The sequence below is a fragment of the Nothoprocta perdicaria genome, unplaced genomic scaffold (genome assembly GCF_003342845.1).
Source record: "Nothoprocta perdicaria isolate Ctin4 unplaced genomic scaffold, notPer1 scaffold_16, whole genome shotgun sequence".
In the NCBI taxonomy this organism is placed as follows: Eukaryota; Metazoa; Chordata; class Aves; order Tinamiformes; family Tinamidae; genus Nothoprocta; species Nothoprocta perdicaria.
Genome location: NW_020454760.1, coordinates 226,012 through 243,798, shown reverse-complemented (window position 1 = coordinate 243,798; position 17,787 = coordinate 226,012). Strand labels below are relative to the sequence as shown.

The 17,787-nt window shown below is 34.6% G+C and overlaps 1 protein-coding gene across 1 annotated transcript in view; it reads left to right on the top strand.

The window, feature by feature from the left end:
- Nucleotides 1–17,787, top strand: part of ERC2 (ELKS/RAB6-interacting/CAST family member 2) — a 278,502-nt gene that overhangs the window by 253,510 nt on the left and 7,205 nt on the right. Inside the window, exon 18 of the mRNA XM_026035392.1 lies at nt 10,425–10,559. Within this exon, the coding sequence (XP_025891177.1) occupies nt 10,425–10,559 (135 nt within the window). The remainder of the gene's footprint in view (nt 1–10,424; nt 10,560–17,787) is intronic.

Sequence of the window (17,787 nt, the reverse complement as noted above, 5' to 3'; positions counted from 1 at the left end):
TTTTCCCTGTTACAYAGCACAATGCAGCTGAATTAATATATTTTATGTTATTAAAATTATTGTTTATATTAGAGTTTAGGAAGAGTAGGATTAGAAGTTGTTGTGATTGTGATTCGTCTGACAGCCCAAAACATGCTTCACACAGTGTATTAATTAATTGCATTTAGGTCCTCTAATGCTTAGTAAGTGTGGGAAGAGAAAGAGTCAAGCAGTGCTTTCCCAGAGTCTTTAGACTTCAGCATCTGCAGACCTTGCTGTCTGTAACACTATCCTGGTTTGTGCTGGAATCTATATTTGGTTCCTAATCTGTATTGCTTCTGTTTCTGTTGCTGCTAAACTAAGCTAAAGTTTCTTATTGCCTTAAATTTCTCAGATGGAAATTCTGTAGGAGCACAGGAGTGTTCATGTTGTTATTGCCACAGATCTACTTTGCTTGTATTACTGCCAGTAAGAAGCCATTCACATGTGAACTGCAGGCACATTTAACCACTGTATTGTGCATTTGTCCCTCTTCTGTTTACAGTAGTTGTTATCACTCATAATACTGTCTGTCCCCAACTTTGAACACAGGAGTAGTCCGAGACCCTGGACTTTTAGGAGCCTGATTTTTGTTGCAATTATGTTCCATGTGTTCGGATGTATTTAGCAAGGATGAGTGTGCATTTCTGCTGCCACGCTACTGGCAGCAGACATCAGGATGTACTGGGGGCACAGCCAGCTTGGTTAACAACCTTTACTAGCTATAAGAGCTTTTATTGGAGTTCTTGGTTCTGAAATTTGTCAAAGGTTGGCATTTTTCATTACGTGGTTTTTTTCATTATGTAGAGCAAACAGTGGTTGCCTGGTCACAGTAGTTACCTCAGAAGAAATTCTTTCCTGGGAAAGTACTGAATATGTTGGCTGCACTCATGCAGCCCTTTTCACGCTCACAGCACARTGTAAGAATCTGAATTGGTAAAAAGTCTAAGGATTCAAGTTATAGATGGATAATGTAGATACTGTATCCAAACCTAGCTATGAGTTGAGTCCTTTATGCTTCTTTCTTCTTGTGCTCTCAGATATCCAAAATCTTTTGGTGATAATTGTACACCAGTACTTGCCAGTGAGTGGGGGTTTTTGGCCTYGTGCCCTGTGGTAGTTGGGCCATGGAGCCATCGCAGATTCGGTCCAGTCACCTGCTTTGTAAATAATTATTATCTAAATAATTATTATAACAAATTATATTTTTAATGGATTATTTTCTGTTAAAAAAAAAAAAAGGGTGGGGGAAGGGAGGAAAAAAAAAAAAAAAAAAAGAAAGAAAGAAAAACCTGCTATATTATGTTACTTGTCTGTATTTAGTAAGACCTGGCCCGAGATGTCCTCAGGCAGCTACCATTTCAGAGCTTTAATTATGTTTTTTAACCCTCTTCTTTGTGTCTATGTTCTTACATACTTCTGTATAATTACCGAGTTTAGTAGTAAGACTCAGACAAATACTTTTCGCATGACTTTAGCCTATATATTACTGAGTATGCTGTATTATTACAAGATATTTCCTGCCCTTCAAGCTATACTTTTAATTCACAGAACTTAAAAAAGCTTCAAAACAGAGTCTCCAAATGCAGAGACTACAACAGAAAAGTCAGACAGACCATGTTCAAATCAACATAACTTTGTTCAATCACAAGTGACAGGAAAGATGAAGTTTGGCCTGAGTACTTCAGATAAGTGTCTGCTTGGCACTTGGAGCTGCTGTCTATCTCAATCTGCCAAGTGTCTAATAACCCAGCTGGCGTTTGTGAGAGGACTATTACCCTTCAACTTAGAGGGAGACMTATTATGTACTCTGACTTCTTTCAGGATAAGTCAGTCACATTTTGTAATCTTTCAAAGCAGCAGGTGTCATGCTTGTTAATACCAGTTAAATAGTACTTTAATTTAAAATGAATTGAAATAYATGGAAGGCTTCTATGCTTCTGTTCAATGCTGTATGGTCAGATTCAAATCTTTGACAAGGTCCTCTTTGGGAAACTCCTTTCCAATCACTGTTTCTCTCAGTCTTAAATGGGTAAATTGTTTCTGTCTTGTTTGCTTCCTGGCAGATGAATTGATGAGATACTTTTCTCTCACAATCTYCTTTCTTTTTTTCTGCCTCATTCATGGTTCTTTTAGCCTGAAACTTTCTCTAGTTTCTTCTCTATGTCACACTGGTCAACTTAGTTCTATGACATTGAGATACTTTCACAGGAATAATTAAACTTAAAAAAGATAATCTGTAAAACTTTGTGGGTGTCACGTTTTGTAACARCTCCTTGCATTGGAATAGTTCCACTCTTTAACTGGATTTTTTAGGCTTTTTGACATCATAATTTGGATTTCATTTCCGGTATGGTTTATGATAAAATTTCTCTTTCCTGATGCCTTTCTGTATAGGGGTCTGGGCATCTARTTTAACCAGCATTTACTACTCTCCGCCCTGGAAGGAAGGTAGAATTGCAAGAGAGCTTGGACTCRTTGTCATTTCCTATTCTGCATACTGGAGAATGGAGAAGTGGGGATGTGTGGGGAAGGGGGGACAGGACCTACTGACATTGTGTTCTGGTTGCATGCAGGTGATGAAAATGAGCAAAGTTTTTCAGGCTAAATAATATCATGTGAATGAAATTCAGCTATAGATAAAGGAAAAATATTATATACTTTTTCRACATTAAAACGTCATTAAATTCTTTGTGCTCTGTATGCAGCAGTCATAGGGTCAAAAAGAGGTAGTTACAAGTAAGAATTAGCCAAACTTTTCTCCAATAAGCTATCATGCGTGCCTTAAGCCTGCATGCATCCTGTCTCTCACACTTTCCAAGACAAGTCATATACTATATCAGGAAAAGAAAAACATGCTTATTAGCCCATTTGGAATTTTAACAGGGGAGAAAAAAATTGTGTTCTCCAATGGAGTAGGAGAAACAAAGCGGCAAAAGCCATGATAAATTAGTTAAGGGTAGAAATATAAAAGGATGCATTGCATTACAGGGTGGTTATAAAAGGAAAATGCATAATTAAAGTACTCAGTAAAGTATAACTCTTACGCATAAGGCTGCATTCCAGTACCCGTATGTTTACGATTATATTAGTTATTTAGCATCTGGAGTTTGTAGTTAGTTAGCATACTGTAATGCTTTTGCTATCTTTTGGTTACTGATTAGTGCTTGCAGACTTATATTCCTCATAATTTTTTTGAGTTATTTTATATAACATTTATTTTAAAGATATGAGAATTAAGAATATAATTTTCTGTGAGGAATATAGATGTTTTGACAATACTAGATATGCATGAGTACAATTTTCTATTGCTTTATGCTAATGCTTTACACCTATAGACCTGCACCCAGAAACTCAATGCATCAATCTATGAATCTCGTGATGCCTTTCAGTACTCTACCAATGTTTTCTTAGGCCTGGTTTGGAGACATTTAAAACAACTAGGTTTTCTGGACTTTCATCTTATTAATTTGAATAAATACTTTGCTTACAAATTTCAGAATCAACTAGATTTGGCATTATAACTTTATCTGRAAAAGTTATTGTGCATTATGCTAAAAGATTTGCCATATTAAAATTCAAAATATGATCAAATCAATGCCACAACCTTCATATTCAGTAATTAACAGATCTTTTAACCTATAGATAAATGATACAATGAAGTTCTTATGGCAAAACCATTTTCAGAGGATATATGTTAAGGATGATGTTATATCATTGAATCATGTGAATCATGTGAAGGATGCTACTACAATAAAATGAATTGAGAGCATTCTCAAGGTTGAGCTTTTTAAGTCTTTTGGGAACCATCTTTTTGGCTTCAACCGGATAATTGATGAACTAATGCTCACAAATCTGTAAATATCTCAAGAAACAGAATCAAAGCAAAGCTTCACTTGAAACTTTTCAAGAATATACCTGTGAAATCTCTTTTCTAGATGGCTTAAGCAAGTTAAGCTTAGTGTTTCTCTTAATAACAAATTACTTTGCAGAACACGTGCATTTTTGGTATGCTCAAGATGCTTAAAGATGTTGTAACAAAATGGCAGTGATGTGGAACGTGTTTTCCAGAGGAAGCTGGGATTTTAACTCATCATTTTTGATCTGAGAAACGTTTAAAGATAATCATACAACAGAGATGAAATAAAAACTTGATCAAGTATTAGAAATATTACTTTAATTTTTAATTAGTAAAACCAGTAAAACTAGAAATAGGCATTTGTTACATGATTATCTTGAAATGATCTGTGTTATTGCGATTCTTACTATTACACAGTGAGATTGCAAGAATGGAGTTGCTGTGTTGTTGAAGATAACAAGAGGCCATTGCCAAATCAAAGCTAAATGTGGTCACTAGCTTCTAAATAGCCTACTTTAATAAGTTGACTGCAGGACAGGCCTCTGGGATAACTCATAGGCCTTATATCTGCTCCTTACTGTATTATTCAGGGAAAAATCCTACCCTATTAAAAGTGAATATTCTAGAAATGTTTCAAATTCCATTTAGTGAAGAAAGATGGAGAAGAAAATCCGAAGGAAAGTAATAGCTATTGAATGGTATTACACCTTTATCCCAGCTCAACAAATCTTACTGTTTTTCCTCATTCGAACCTCATTCATGGGAATTTTGGTGGTAACTTGATCCAGATGACAGATCAAAGCATAGTTCCCTATTGCCACCTTGCTAAAATATTTTTTAAAAGACAGTTTTAATATTATAGCTTTACAGTTACAGATTGCTGTTAAGCTATTGAGTCTATTACCAGTCAATCAAAGACTTTCATTTCACTTCAGTAGATCCTGACTTAAACTCTGCAGAATTTTAGGGGGACAAGAAATATCTGTCAGTTTTCTCACAGAGGTTGATCATAAATTCTTTGGTAAGTGGGTTAGAAATTCAGCTACACATACCATTCCTGACCTTGACAGCTTAGCAAATAGTAATATTGAATGATCAAAGGTAATAGTTTCAAGCCCTGAAGGTGTGTATACCTGTGCACCTAAATTTAAGCTGGTTTTAATTCCTCTATCATTCCTTTATTTTGAAATGGATGAAGCATGTATTAAATGGAGTCAATAAATTTAAAGAAACAGAAAAAAAATGAGGAAACTGTTCAGGCTAATAAGGCTATGCACTTTCTGTAGGAGACACAGTTAATGAATTGTTGCATTTTACAAGTTAGGCATTCTTTTCTATAGTAATATARAGCCAAATTAAAACCTGCTGCTCAGATGTGTACCTGGTGCTCACTAGACGCTTTCAAAAGTTGTGGATATGATGTTTTTATTATCTTTATTTTGAGAAAGTCTGTTTTCAGCAAAACAATATAAAMATAATGAAATTCTTATTTTTAAAATAAGTTTTGTATGGGCATATTATATGTTCCATTAATAATTTTAGCAAAATAAAACCTATAATTATATTATAGCTACAGTTCACAGTATGAAATTAACAATTTAACATCCAATCATAGTAAAAACTTTGAACTCAGTACCAAAAAAGCTTTTCAATATAAAATCTTGTCAGTGTCTTTTGCACCAACTCAGAACAGTTGTGGATCTGCAGAACATCTCCTGTGCTGTTCTGTGCCCTCTTGCAACTCTCTAGCCACCCTTCTCATTTCAGAAAATCCTACCTTTTCAGGTGTTTTAAGCTTTTTAAAATGAAAGTAATGTTTTATTATGCTGGACTACCTAAGTGTTAGGTAGGTAGTTAACTCATAAATACCRTCTTTCAAGGAGGAGAGAAGAGATGGGAATTGTTTAGGCTACAATTCAGTGCAACACTGTTCTTTACTACTAATTGCTGTGTGAATATAAGCTAGGAATAATCAGTGCTTTTCTAATGGGGCAAAATGTGCAATCTGTCCTAGAAGTTTTAGAGTGTCAGTTCTATTGCTGAGAGTCTTTTTTTTTTTTTTTTTTTTTTTTTCCCTCTAAATAACAGCTTAAGAATGTTATTGACAGGAAGAAATATGAAACCTTCTGGTGTGCTGCTGGTGGAGGCTTCTTCATATTTCTCAAATGGACAAGAAATTCATTCTTGTCTTAGAAACGTTACTGGAGAAGAATGAGCTCCACTGTAAAAAAAAAAGTGCTGGAATTTACATCATTGGGTTATATTTAGCATATACAGGGCAATCATTTAAAAATTATATATATATTATTGAAGGAGTGGTAGAAAGAGTGAGGTAAAAAGATCATCACAGTTTTCAAATACAAATTCCACAAAATTCTGTATGTGAAATTAGCAATCGCTATAAAGACTTCAGAAATCTGTATAGTGATTTCAGCAATAGTCTGATATGAAATAATGGATTTCAAATTATGCACCTGATTTCTGGCTTTCAACAGAATATTTGAAATTTTAAGTGGTGATACAGTTGGGCATTTCACAGAATTTTAGATCTAGAGGCAAGCTTGTAGGCTTGATATAAGCTAGAATGCCTACCCAAACCCTTCTTCACTCATATCTTTTGTATCTTGTGCTTCAGSTCTAACAAGCCTGTGAAAACATAACTATATTGAATTCAGGACATATGTATTTAGAAGAAGGGAAGAAATTAAGCGAACCTTCTAAATCTAAAAGATTAATTCTAAAATAATTATTTTACTAGTRAATTGCTTAATTCTAGATAACCTCCTTTTAGGGAAAGAAGGCAGATTTTTTTCTCATCTTTGGGAAAACAATTCTTCATGGCTTTTGTTTTCGAGTCTTGTGATCTGAGTTATATGTGGGATACTTGTGAAAGTCGTTCTTAATCAGGAGGTGGATAGAGATGTTATTTGAGGGAGGAGAGACTATACATCAAGCAGACACACTCAGCCTAATGTAGCTGCTCCTCCAGCTGCCTCATCCTTTGAAATGTTGCGGTGGAGAGTTTGGTAGAGATTTGACAAGGTTACACTAGAATGTGAGTTAGGAGGTTATTAGTTAGATGGAAGGGGTTCAGTAATTATCCGTCTGGACATATCCATGTTAGTATCTGAGTCATGAGGGATAACAACTTAATTGGGAAGCAGATATATTTTTGGCCATTGTTAAGGCAAAAATAGTTAACTACTTGAGAACGTGTCTGGAACTGGGGAGAGGAAGTAGCGGCCAACTTAATTGCCAGTTCCTCCTTAAACCACTGCTGCTGTTTATACCATAGGGAATACTGTTACCTAATAAACTGGAACTGAAAATTCATTTCCAGAATTTCCAGATGTAAACAGGGAAAGAAGACTAGAACCTTAACATGCGCCTCAGGAAAATGCCTGTCCTTTAACATTGTCTTTGTATTGATGGCAGGTTCCCACTCAGGTCTCATTTGAAGTGGGTTAGCTTATGAGCAACAGGAAAAGGGACCAGGCTGGCAGGGAGAAAGTCAGCACCAGCCCTATAATTTAATTCCAATCTTCTACTAAAAAAAAACCCAAAAACCAGCTTCCAATTTCTGTGATAACTCGTTGCTGAGATAAGCTTTTAAGAGAAACATGTGAATAAAATTTTGAACTGCATAAAATAACTATTTGAGATGTGGGAGTAACAGGTGAGGCAGATTAGATATAACACAGTTTAAAGACATGTAAAAATATCACTGTAATTTTTGTGAAGTGCGTATTCTTAGTTTCCGGATCATCCTGAAAAGTCATACTGCGTTATCTGCTGTGGTTACAAAAGTGATGCGAGCAAAGATCTAGTATGTTCATGAATATGAAATTTTCAGGTATGCTCGGGATAGTGTGGGAAACGACAGCACTGCCAAGTCTGTAGGTGGTATTTTTCCCTTGCAGACAGTACTGAGCCAAGGTCCTAATGTGTTGATAGGGGACCTGTGGTAGGAGTTAATGTCTGCCAGATAAGCCAGGGCTCTAAAACATATGGTCAATAAAAAACCGTTTGTGTGTGTGTGCGCGCGTGTGTATGTGTGTGTAAGTGTGGGAGTGTGAAGCCCTGGGGCCCTGGACAAGTTCCAGTTTAGTTAATTAATTTCTTCCTCAAATAAAAATATACCTGTTTTTTTCAAAGCCTACAAAACATTAAAAGATTTAGCAAGTGAGCAGACAAGAGTAATGTTGCAAATTTTTGTTTGGAAGTACCTGAGAAGGATGGTGTTGTTCTCCATGAAATTTTCTAGGTGTCTTTATGTTTATTATTCCTTCAGAAATCCTCCTGCTCAGTCTCCAATATAGATATGAAATATTTTGAGGCAGTGCCATGTTTTGTACTAAGCATACCTGGAAAATTGTTATCTCCATACCTGGAAATTGTTATCTCCATACCTGGAAAATTGAAATCTCATTTCATATTTCTTTTAAATTTTGCTTCCACTATAGGCAAACTAAAGGAAGCTCACTATAGCATTAACAGTCTCTTTGTGCACATTTTACTGCAATCTGGCATCCAAAAGGAAGAAACATTAGAAGTGGTTTATTTATATTTCAGCACCAAATTAGAAGGATGACATCATTCATTTACAGTTCTTATCCCATGACACGTCTAATCCCCAACACCTCATTACAGGGGACACTTTTAGGATTGCATATATCATCTTGTTTAACTTTTACATTCTTTTATGGAATGCAGTTGAAAGGTAGGAAATTTAAGGCCATTCATTGATAAGAAAATAAACTAATAAAGTCTTCGAAGCTTCCCCAAAGGCAGGATATTACAGTGTTTAAAATAAGTAGGTTATTATTTGTCTATTAATTCACCATCTTTTTCACCCTTGTGTTGTAAAGGTCTCCCMCTTTGAATCTTTATGCAAGCAGAATAGCTATGGTTGAGATAGATTTGGTCTTCTGAGATCAGTAGAAATTCATACCTAAGTGAAAACAGCTGTATTCTTCCATCTGCWTATTCTGGATGGAGAAAATGGGAAGGTCCCAATTTTGCAGAAAGCAATATTGAAAAATATGAAATGATACCAATCAGTGTGAAGGGAGTATTTCCCCAGATAGTCTCTCACTTGTCCAGGAGGATATCTGTTTTGGTAAGATACACACTGGTAAGATGCTCTTTTGGTGCTCAAACRATTCCCAGGAAGAGTCTGATGTTGGCTAATGTGTGTGCATATACAAAGCTTTGCATCTGCCTCTCGTAATATTTTGGATGCCGCAAGGGTGATGATTGTTTCCCTCTCTCTTTTTTTTTAATATTTTTTTTCTTACCATCTCCTTTTTTTTTTTTTTTTTCCTCAATGAACTGAGCTCAGGTACCCTCCTTTAAAAGTAATTTTCTATTCTCCCCCTAAAGGTCATCCTATGAATTGCTTGAGGTACATTGTGGTTTTAATTAATTGCTAATAACATCCGCAGGTATTTCCTGTGATCATTGTGATTTATATTTTTTTTCCGTAAGGTTTGTTGAACTTCAAATATATTTTTAGCGTGAAAAAATAGCTTATATCTTTTTTAAAAACCTCTTTTCCTTCTTCAGCAAACATCTTTAAAATCAGGGCTTTTAATGTTGGACTTTGTTTTTACACTTACAAGTAAAAAATATTTACCGATAAAACTTTTCTAAACAGAGTTTTAAATACAGCGTGTCTTAGCCATCACAGAGAAAATAAGTACTGCATCCCTAATCTAGTAGGATATTTTTGGTATTGTAAGATAGTTTGGGATTATTCCAGTCCATATATTTCATGGTAAGGAATAATTGTAATGATGATAAAGGGCCATGATGTATTTTGCTACCTCATAGTTAGATATTATAGATATTATAGATATTATATTTTAGATATTATAGATATTATTATCTGTTCAAAACAGCAGTTGAAGTGTTCATCTTGTTTGCAAGACCTGTTTCTAAGACTTAACTTTCATTTCAGAAGAATGTGTCAGGTCCCGTAATCACTTATTTCTCGAAGTGTCTGCGTCTGCATCATTTAGTTTTCAGATTCTTTTAACATACTGTTTAGTTGGGTGATCTCAGCATACAGTTTAAGGAAAAAAAAAAAAAGCCCAAAAGTCTAAAAAGTTTTTAGTGCATTTAGAAACTTCTGGCATTATTGTTAATATACCTCAGTAGCTCCCCTTAAATATTTGTGATATCATTTRTATTTTTTAAATGAGATTGTACAAGTTTTAGTAAGACATAATAATACACTGAAAATAATGGGATYCTCTGTTCTAAAAATTTAGAAAAACTGAATGTTTTCTTTGACACCCCCCAAAACAATATCCTTKGTTATATCCTTTTCTGACTATCTAATTCTGTGCATGAAAATTGAGATAGAAGCTATGCCTGTGTACTTGATCTTTTTCTGTTTCTTTTCATATGAACCAGCAGTTCTGACTTTTATTGTTAGATCTTTGCAGCCACCAAAAAAATAAAGAGCTCAGAATGAGCTAAGATCTTACCAAAATACTTTAATATAATTCAGCATGTAATTTAATTGTTTCATTTTCAAACTTAGACGCAAAACAGAATGAAACTGATGGCAGATAACTATGATGATGATCATCACCACTACCATCACCACCACCATCACCACCACCACCGATCTCCTGGGAGACCACAGCACTCCAACCACAGACCCTCTCCAGACCAGGTTAGTCACTTCTTTTCTTACCTTTAGCCTAGCGCTTTTAGTATCCTGATATTCAAGATAAGATAAATATTTCAAAATAATAACTAGCAGTATAAGTGATACATTATTTAAACTGAAACTAATAGCTTTGGTATTTGTTTCTGTCCCTTAAAATATCCCTTAAAGAATTTTATCTGTCATATCGTTCTTCCCTATTCCCTATTTTTTATTAAAGAGAAAGAAAACTCTTATAGCTATTTCTAGAATTTCATGATTCATCTTTTAAAACAGAAAATTAATGAAAAGTCTCTTATTTGTTTCAAAAGTATGCAATTTTGTAGTAACGCTTGTTTATTTAAATTAAAAGTAAATATTAGTAATTATTTGTACTGAAATACCCGTATTGCTGCATTTGCCTGTGTCAACTTGTATACCCCTTGTTCTAAACTGTTYGTGAAAATACCTTTAGACTGAAGTTATTAAATGCAGGATATACCTTAAAATCTAGGCAAGATGATTCAATTCCAGAGATGTAGTTTAACAATTTTTAATGATTTGAGACCCTACCTCAGGGAATGTCTGGTCTGAGATACTTAAAGGAATCCTGTGATTCTTAAAGTGAAAAAGAAAATATTGAATGTTTAAAACAAGTTTACAGTTTTTTTTACGGTTTGCAATCGGATCCACCAAAACAATAGAATCTGAGTTAATCACATGCATGGAGTTATTGCTTTGAAAATAATGGAATTATTACTAAAAATATAAAATTAAACACAGTTGTGTCTTTGTCTTTATGAGTATTTCTGATAAACACTGATTAATACTGATATGTCAGTAAATATTAAAATATTTAGATTGTATCACCTATTCATGTACATACATGTTAGCCTAAAGTAGTATTTACAAGTTGTGTTTATACTGTGAAAGAGTTAAGGGCTGCACATCTCTGTCAGATAAAGAAACTTGCTTGTTGCCTTCTGTTGTTCCCTGACGCTTTTTTTCACCACGTTTCTTTCCCCTATCAATAAATAGAGGAATGTTACCCTGATGAAATAGGGATGCCTTAGAATGCTTAGGAGCTGCAAGACTAGGATGGCAACAGCAAACAGCAACTGTTTTCAAACTTTCTTACTTTTTCATTGTGTCAGTCTAATGAGTTGAGAAATATATTTTATTTTTTGAAAAAAAGCAGCTTTAAGAGATGCGTGGTGAGTTTAGCTTTTACCTTTTGGTTATTTTAGAGTACTTATTAACCATGATCAYGTTGCTTTCCAAACATGTTAAATTGATTTAGTTTTTTTTATTTGGCTCTTTCAATAGAAAAATGCTCTCTTGTTTCCAATTAAGTTGGCTATTTCCTGTTTCATGCAACTGCCTTTTTTTGCTAGGTGAGCAAGTGGTAAGTTCAGGGAACACTTGCCTGGATCATGATGCATTTCTTCATCAGTTAAATGCAGTTGCTATCACCATATTCCCACTGTGGAAAGATTAGTAAAATTTCTGAGACTACTTAGTCTTCTAGCTCTAATTCTCAGTGTTTTCAGTTCCACAMCAATTTTCCAGTTAGGCTTGGATAATACAGTCTACAAGCGATTTGACACTGATGCTCTTGGTTTTGTAGGTTACGTAATATAAATTCAGGTAAAAAACAGAAGCTTCACAGATGTATATACTACAATGTGTAGTGTGTATATATATATATATTGTATATGTCTTTGTCCTTTAAGATTGTGATAATATTGAACAACTGTCGTTTATGGGAGGTCTTTGGAGAATGAAGATTCTTACTTAAAAATAAAATTTATGTGGATTTAATGATCACTTTATTTTAGAGGCCTGGAAACATTCTGGAATAAATTATTAATAAATCCCAGAGAAATCTATTAGACTTCAGTTGACTGTCAGGACTCCTGTCAGTCTGACACTCTGTCTGTCTGTCTTCCTCAAATTATATCAGATCACTTTATACTTGTTTCAGTCTTCTCTTTTCCTAATCATCAGCTGGTGGTTTCTMTCATAGACCAGATGAGATATTCTTATGTTACATTCTTGAAGATAGATTTATCACTGTGCACTCACTTTATTCTTGCACTGCTTCCTGGGTGACAGGTTTGAACCACTCTCTAAAACAGGATGCTGGTCTAGATGGCCCTTACATAGCATAGCTATTCTATATTTAGTCAGTCTGTATTTGTCAAGGATAAATCACACCAAAGAAACCAAGTTTCCTCTGATAAAGTAACTGGTTTTATGGCTAAAGAAGAAAGTGTGTCCTGTGGCACACTTAGAAATCATTAGGCCTTTAACAATTGTTTGATAATGTTTAATTGTAGAGCAAGCAAATAGGAGAGCCATAGGAAAGTCATTGCTGAAGTAATTTGAGAATAGTCAATGATAACCATGAGTGAACTCTAGTTATCATTTATCCTCAGGTTCTTCAGTTATGAAGATATTTTACTGTCTATGCTGTTATTTACTGTTCAATGCAACACTCTTTCTATAGCAGTTTGATTGCCATATGGTTTTAKTATGCAAATCTGTATTTCACATTCCCAATACTGTATTACACAAAATTCTAGGTATGTGGCTTTGGTGACCATAATACAATACAACACACCGCTAATGGAGTGAAGCCACAGAATAAACGGGGAAAATATCRAACTTCTAAATCATCAGAAGTCATTCTAAATTGTGTAAGAAGGAAAAAAAGTATATATTGTAATATAAATGTCCTTATCTTACTGGAAACTAGGGAAAATTTTTAAAAGTTTAAAAGTTTTTGCAGAAATTATGTTGAAAAAGATATTTGAACAGTAATTTTGAAACATTCATTTTTATGGATCATATATTGCTACATTTAACTAAAGAAATATGTTATATATTGTTCTAAAAGGTGTGCATGTGTATTAGAATATGTATATATAGGGAAGAATAAGACATTTTGTACTTGCTGTTGTAAAGCAGTGTACCTATGCTTCTTTATGTATTCCCCCTTTAAAGAAAGTGGTAAGAAAAATATAAACACATCCTACTGGAAATACACATTTTTTTATTCAGCACCATTTGTTCAGGTATTGCTCTTTTGTTTTAATAATGTTTTTTTCATATAGCTCTTACTTGACAACCCATTCTACCATGATCAGCAGTAACAAGGGATAGAATCTGTGATCTCTCTTGAAGGAATCAGTTGTGTACCTTTTTCAGATGAAATAAATGCAACATACTTTTCCTCTCTTCTGTGACTGGATCTTGTAGCTGATGCTAAGGAGCAAAACCAATTTTCCAGGCATTTCTTGCATTTGTCCTCTCTTTTTGCTGTGCTCTTTAGGAAAGAGCTGTAAGTAGGTGACCTTTTTGCCCCTGTATTTCTGGTCCTCAACTCTGGGGAAGGTTTTTGAAAATTTTGCAGGGATTAGGAAGATTAACTCTCCTCTGCCCATACCAATGGCCATATTGTAGTTAGTCCTGGTTATGTTGGTACATCTGATTTTTATTTGATATAAGTAAATTTCTAGGGATTAAGTCCTGCTATGTCCACAACATTATAATAATAGTCATTCTTGCTTGTATCTAAAATGCCTAGAAAAAAGAAAATTTTGCAGCTTTGCACTAAAATCTTTAATTCCTTCTCTTCAATTTTTGCTTAATAGTTGGCAATGGTTTTTAAATTCCACCTGGGAACATTTTGRCAGTGTGTATCCTGGAGTGGGGCTTTAATACTCTGAGCATGAAAATTAGCTTAATAAGCATTCTATATTAGCTTTGGTTTTCAAGGGGTTGTAATACACAGCCCCTTGTAGGGTGCAGTATAGATCACTGGATCTAAGAGCTATCTGGAAAACAAAACACTGCTTAGATTAATTTGAACTTTGCAGTTTAGAAGCTGTTCTGCCCCACGGCCTGGGGCACAGCCTGCCAAAGGCTGCTTTTCATCTCCCTGCCTTTCTCGTCTCCCAGCTCTGCATGCTTCTGCCAACCAATTTTTTCTTGGCCCCATATGCTAGTCTCCTTAGTAGGGCCTTCCCTTTTCTTGTTTGTATTGAAAATGTCTTGGAGGAAGTGCCTGTTATTTGACTGTGTGCTTTTGAAGTAAACTGCTGTTACAGTTGAAAGTTGATAGGAAACAGTGCATTGCTATTCCCTGCCAAAGGTACCGTACCGCCCGGCAGTCCTTTTGTCTTTCTTTTCTTGTAGTTATGATATCATAACAGGCCTATAAATTATTACACAGTAGGGAATTCTTTCTCACTAACCACAGCCGTGATCAAATTGAGAYATTTTATTTTCTTCCATTTTCTAATCTCAGATGTCTTTCTGTCCCTCCAAATTTGTATCCTATTCTGAGTGACAGGTTGATAGACCATGGTTTCTTGTCATCCAATATTCACTTACATTTAGTTTTCCTGGACGTTTTACATTTGAAAAGATTCATGTCTCATGTTAACTTTAAAGTGAAGCAACTATTATTTCATTCACCTTACAGTTAAAGGAGGGGCCAACCTTATGTCAAGGAGAGGTGGAATAAAACAGCTTATGTGTTTCATGAGTGACAGACTGAATCTTACCCATCACGTGTTTGAGAAGAAATGTTATTGCAAGATCTCCACCTAATATAGGAGTATTAACCTATGAATCATTGCTATCTCTAAATTAGTCCTGGCAGTATGAAAGATCTCCATCTATGGAATCATCTCTGCATAATAAACAGTATTTTGCTATAACCCAACTCTGTCTTGTTAAAATTCATGAGATCTTTGTTATGTGATATGAAGTTTTGAAATTTAAATGCTACGTATAGACAAAGTGGTAAAAAATGTTCTTGACCTTTTAAAATAAAGACGACATCTCTATACCAAAAAAAAGATTTAAGAGAAATCATGTGGGTAATCTGTGGCATGTGTTGAGTTAGTTTGTAGTAGCTTTCCTGAATTCCCTAGCTATAGTTGATTCAAAGCCGTATGTTTTACTCCATGGTCACCAAGGCTGCAAATATATTTTAATTATGTTTTATGATGAAAGATGATATTCTGCTTAAGAGAATGCAGATTTTTAGGAAAAAAATATGAATGTCATAGAGATTGTCATAAGATGGTAGGTGCTGCCTGCTTTCCAGAAAGTTGACCCTTATTCTTTCTTAGAAGGTGTAATTTAGGATGGAATGTCACACAGCATTGTAAGCATCTAGTATGTCCTTTTACATCTTTTAATCCAACCTGGATACTTTGAGATTGTGTTTCTATACAAAACGTTTTTGATGCTTTCTTACAAGGTGTTCTTTAAAAGCTCTTTATCATAAACTCGCTGTCAAGTTTTCCTTACTCTGAAATCCCAGCATTAGGCCCAAAAGGTATCAAAAGGAGAGATGTTCCTTATGTAGACACTGATAGGCAATATGTATACATGAAGCTTGTCTTAGTGCCCTATAAGAAAGGCAATCTGCTTTAGAAGAAATGTCTATTTGATGGTTATCTTAATTTTAAGTCCATGCAGCTTTACAAACTTTCAAACTTTACAAACTTTACAAACAATCTTAAAAATATGCCAGTAAATTCATTAATTTGAGAAAAGAAATCCTATGTAATGAAGCACAAAACTTGACAATATGTTATGAAGTAGGAGCATGCCACTGAAAGTTAAATTTTGAGGAAGTCCTCAAAATTTATCCTCAGAAAGGATAAAGTGGTGATTAGCCTTGGCAATAGGTCTTTGTTCATGAGGTGAAACTCCCAAATAYTTTTAGAGCTGCTGAAAGAAGGTATGTGAACAGCATTGAACAGTTCAGAGGGATTTTGTTTGAGGCAGATGACTTTGAAATCAGARCCACAAGATAGTCAAGCAGTGATTATTTTTTCAGTGTCTGTATCCTGATCTGGAAATCACTTTCTTGATCATACTTAATTTTTAACAAAAAGGTGTGAATGCTACAATGTGTATTTTGGCAGCCATAGCTACTAACACAATGCATTAAATTCTGCAACAATACTGGACAATTGCCAACCAAGATTTGCAATATTGAAACTGGAATTTTTCTTTAAAAAACACAAACATCAATTTAGGAGAAGGAAAAGTATATGATTAAAATTATTTTAGCCTATTAAAATAACCGTAATTATTTGTAAAATTCTTCAAAAATGCAATGTCATGTTTGAGCATTTCATTTTCTGCAGTTAATATTAAAACTTCGGGATTTGATTTTTCAAGAAGAAACAAAGGAAAAAGGGGCAAAAAATAACAAAGCGCAATTAATATTCTGTTATATAAAATAAGTAATATAACTGTTTAATGCAGTAAGTCAGAATTATTGGCTTCCTCTCTGACCCAGATTTTGTTTAATATTCTGTATGTTTCTTCATCYTGTGTGTTTACACTTTGTATTTGGGCAGGTGCGAGCTTGTTCTCGTCTGTTCACTAATGTACATGAACTTGTTCTGCCGGTGCCTCAAGCTGCAAGGAAGCACGCAATTGCATTAGCACAGTGCTGAGCCTGCACTAAGCTCATGGAGTCACATGGATTTATTTTATTTAGGAATTTGGGTAGGGCAAGGTTTGCTTGTTGCTACATTCAGTATAAATAATCCCAGGCATATCTACTGTAAATAATTAGGATTGCGCTGAATTAATTAGTGCTTTGAGATCTCAGGAGTGCAGTGCAAATTAGTCACATAAATACTTTCACGTTTTAAAGTATTTCCTCTAATATTTCATCTTTGCTAGGCATATGGTCCCCTGAATCAAGGGGCATTGTTCAGACTTGTTGAACTGAATGCAATAAAATCATACCTGTACCATAGTCACAATTATTGTTTATTAAAAATATTATTATAAAGTCACAATTATTAACATGCTACTATATGACAAATGTTTCTGTTTTAATGAGAATATAATTTCTGAAGGAGCATTTYCTTGAAGCCGGTAAGCTTTATCATATGTGTATTCCAACAGGTAGAGAATCGCTCATGCCTCTGATGTTTCTGAATATATTATTATCTATTTTAACCTGAAATTGCCTTTCATATATGCTTCACCAGATTTTGTGGATAGTATGATTAGTTTAAAATCTCAACTTAATTGTAGATTATATTTTATCTGTAGTGGAGCAACTCACCTAAAGAGCCCTTAACTTTGGTAATGGTCTACTCTAAGTTTGAAATTATCATTCAGAGCAACTCTCGTTTTTGATTTTGATGTATACTGTGGTTTCACAGCTATGGACGGTCTGCACCATGCAACTTCTTATGCTATTTAAATA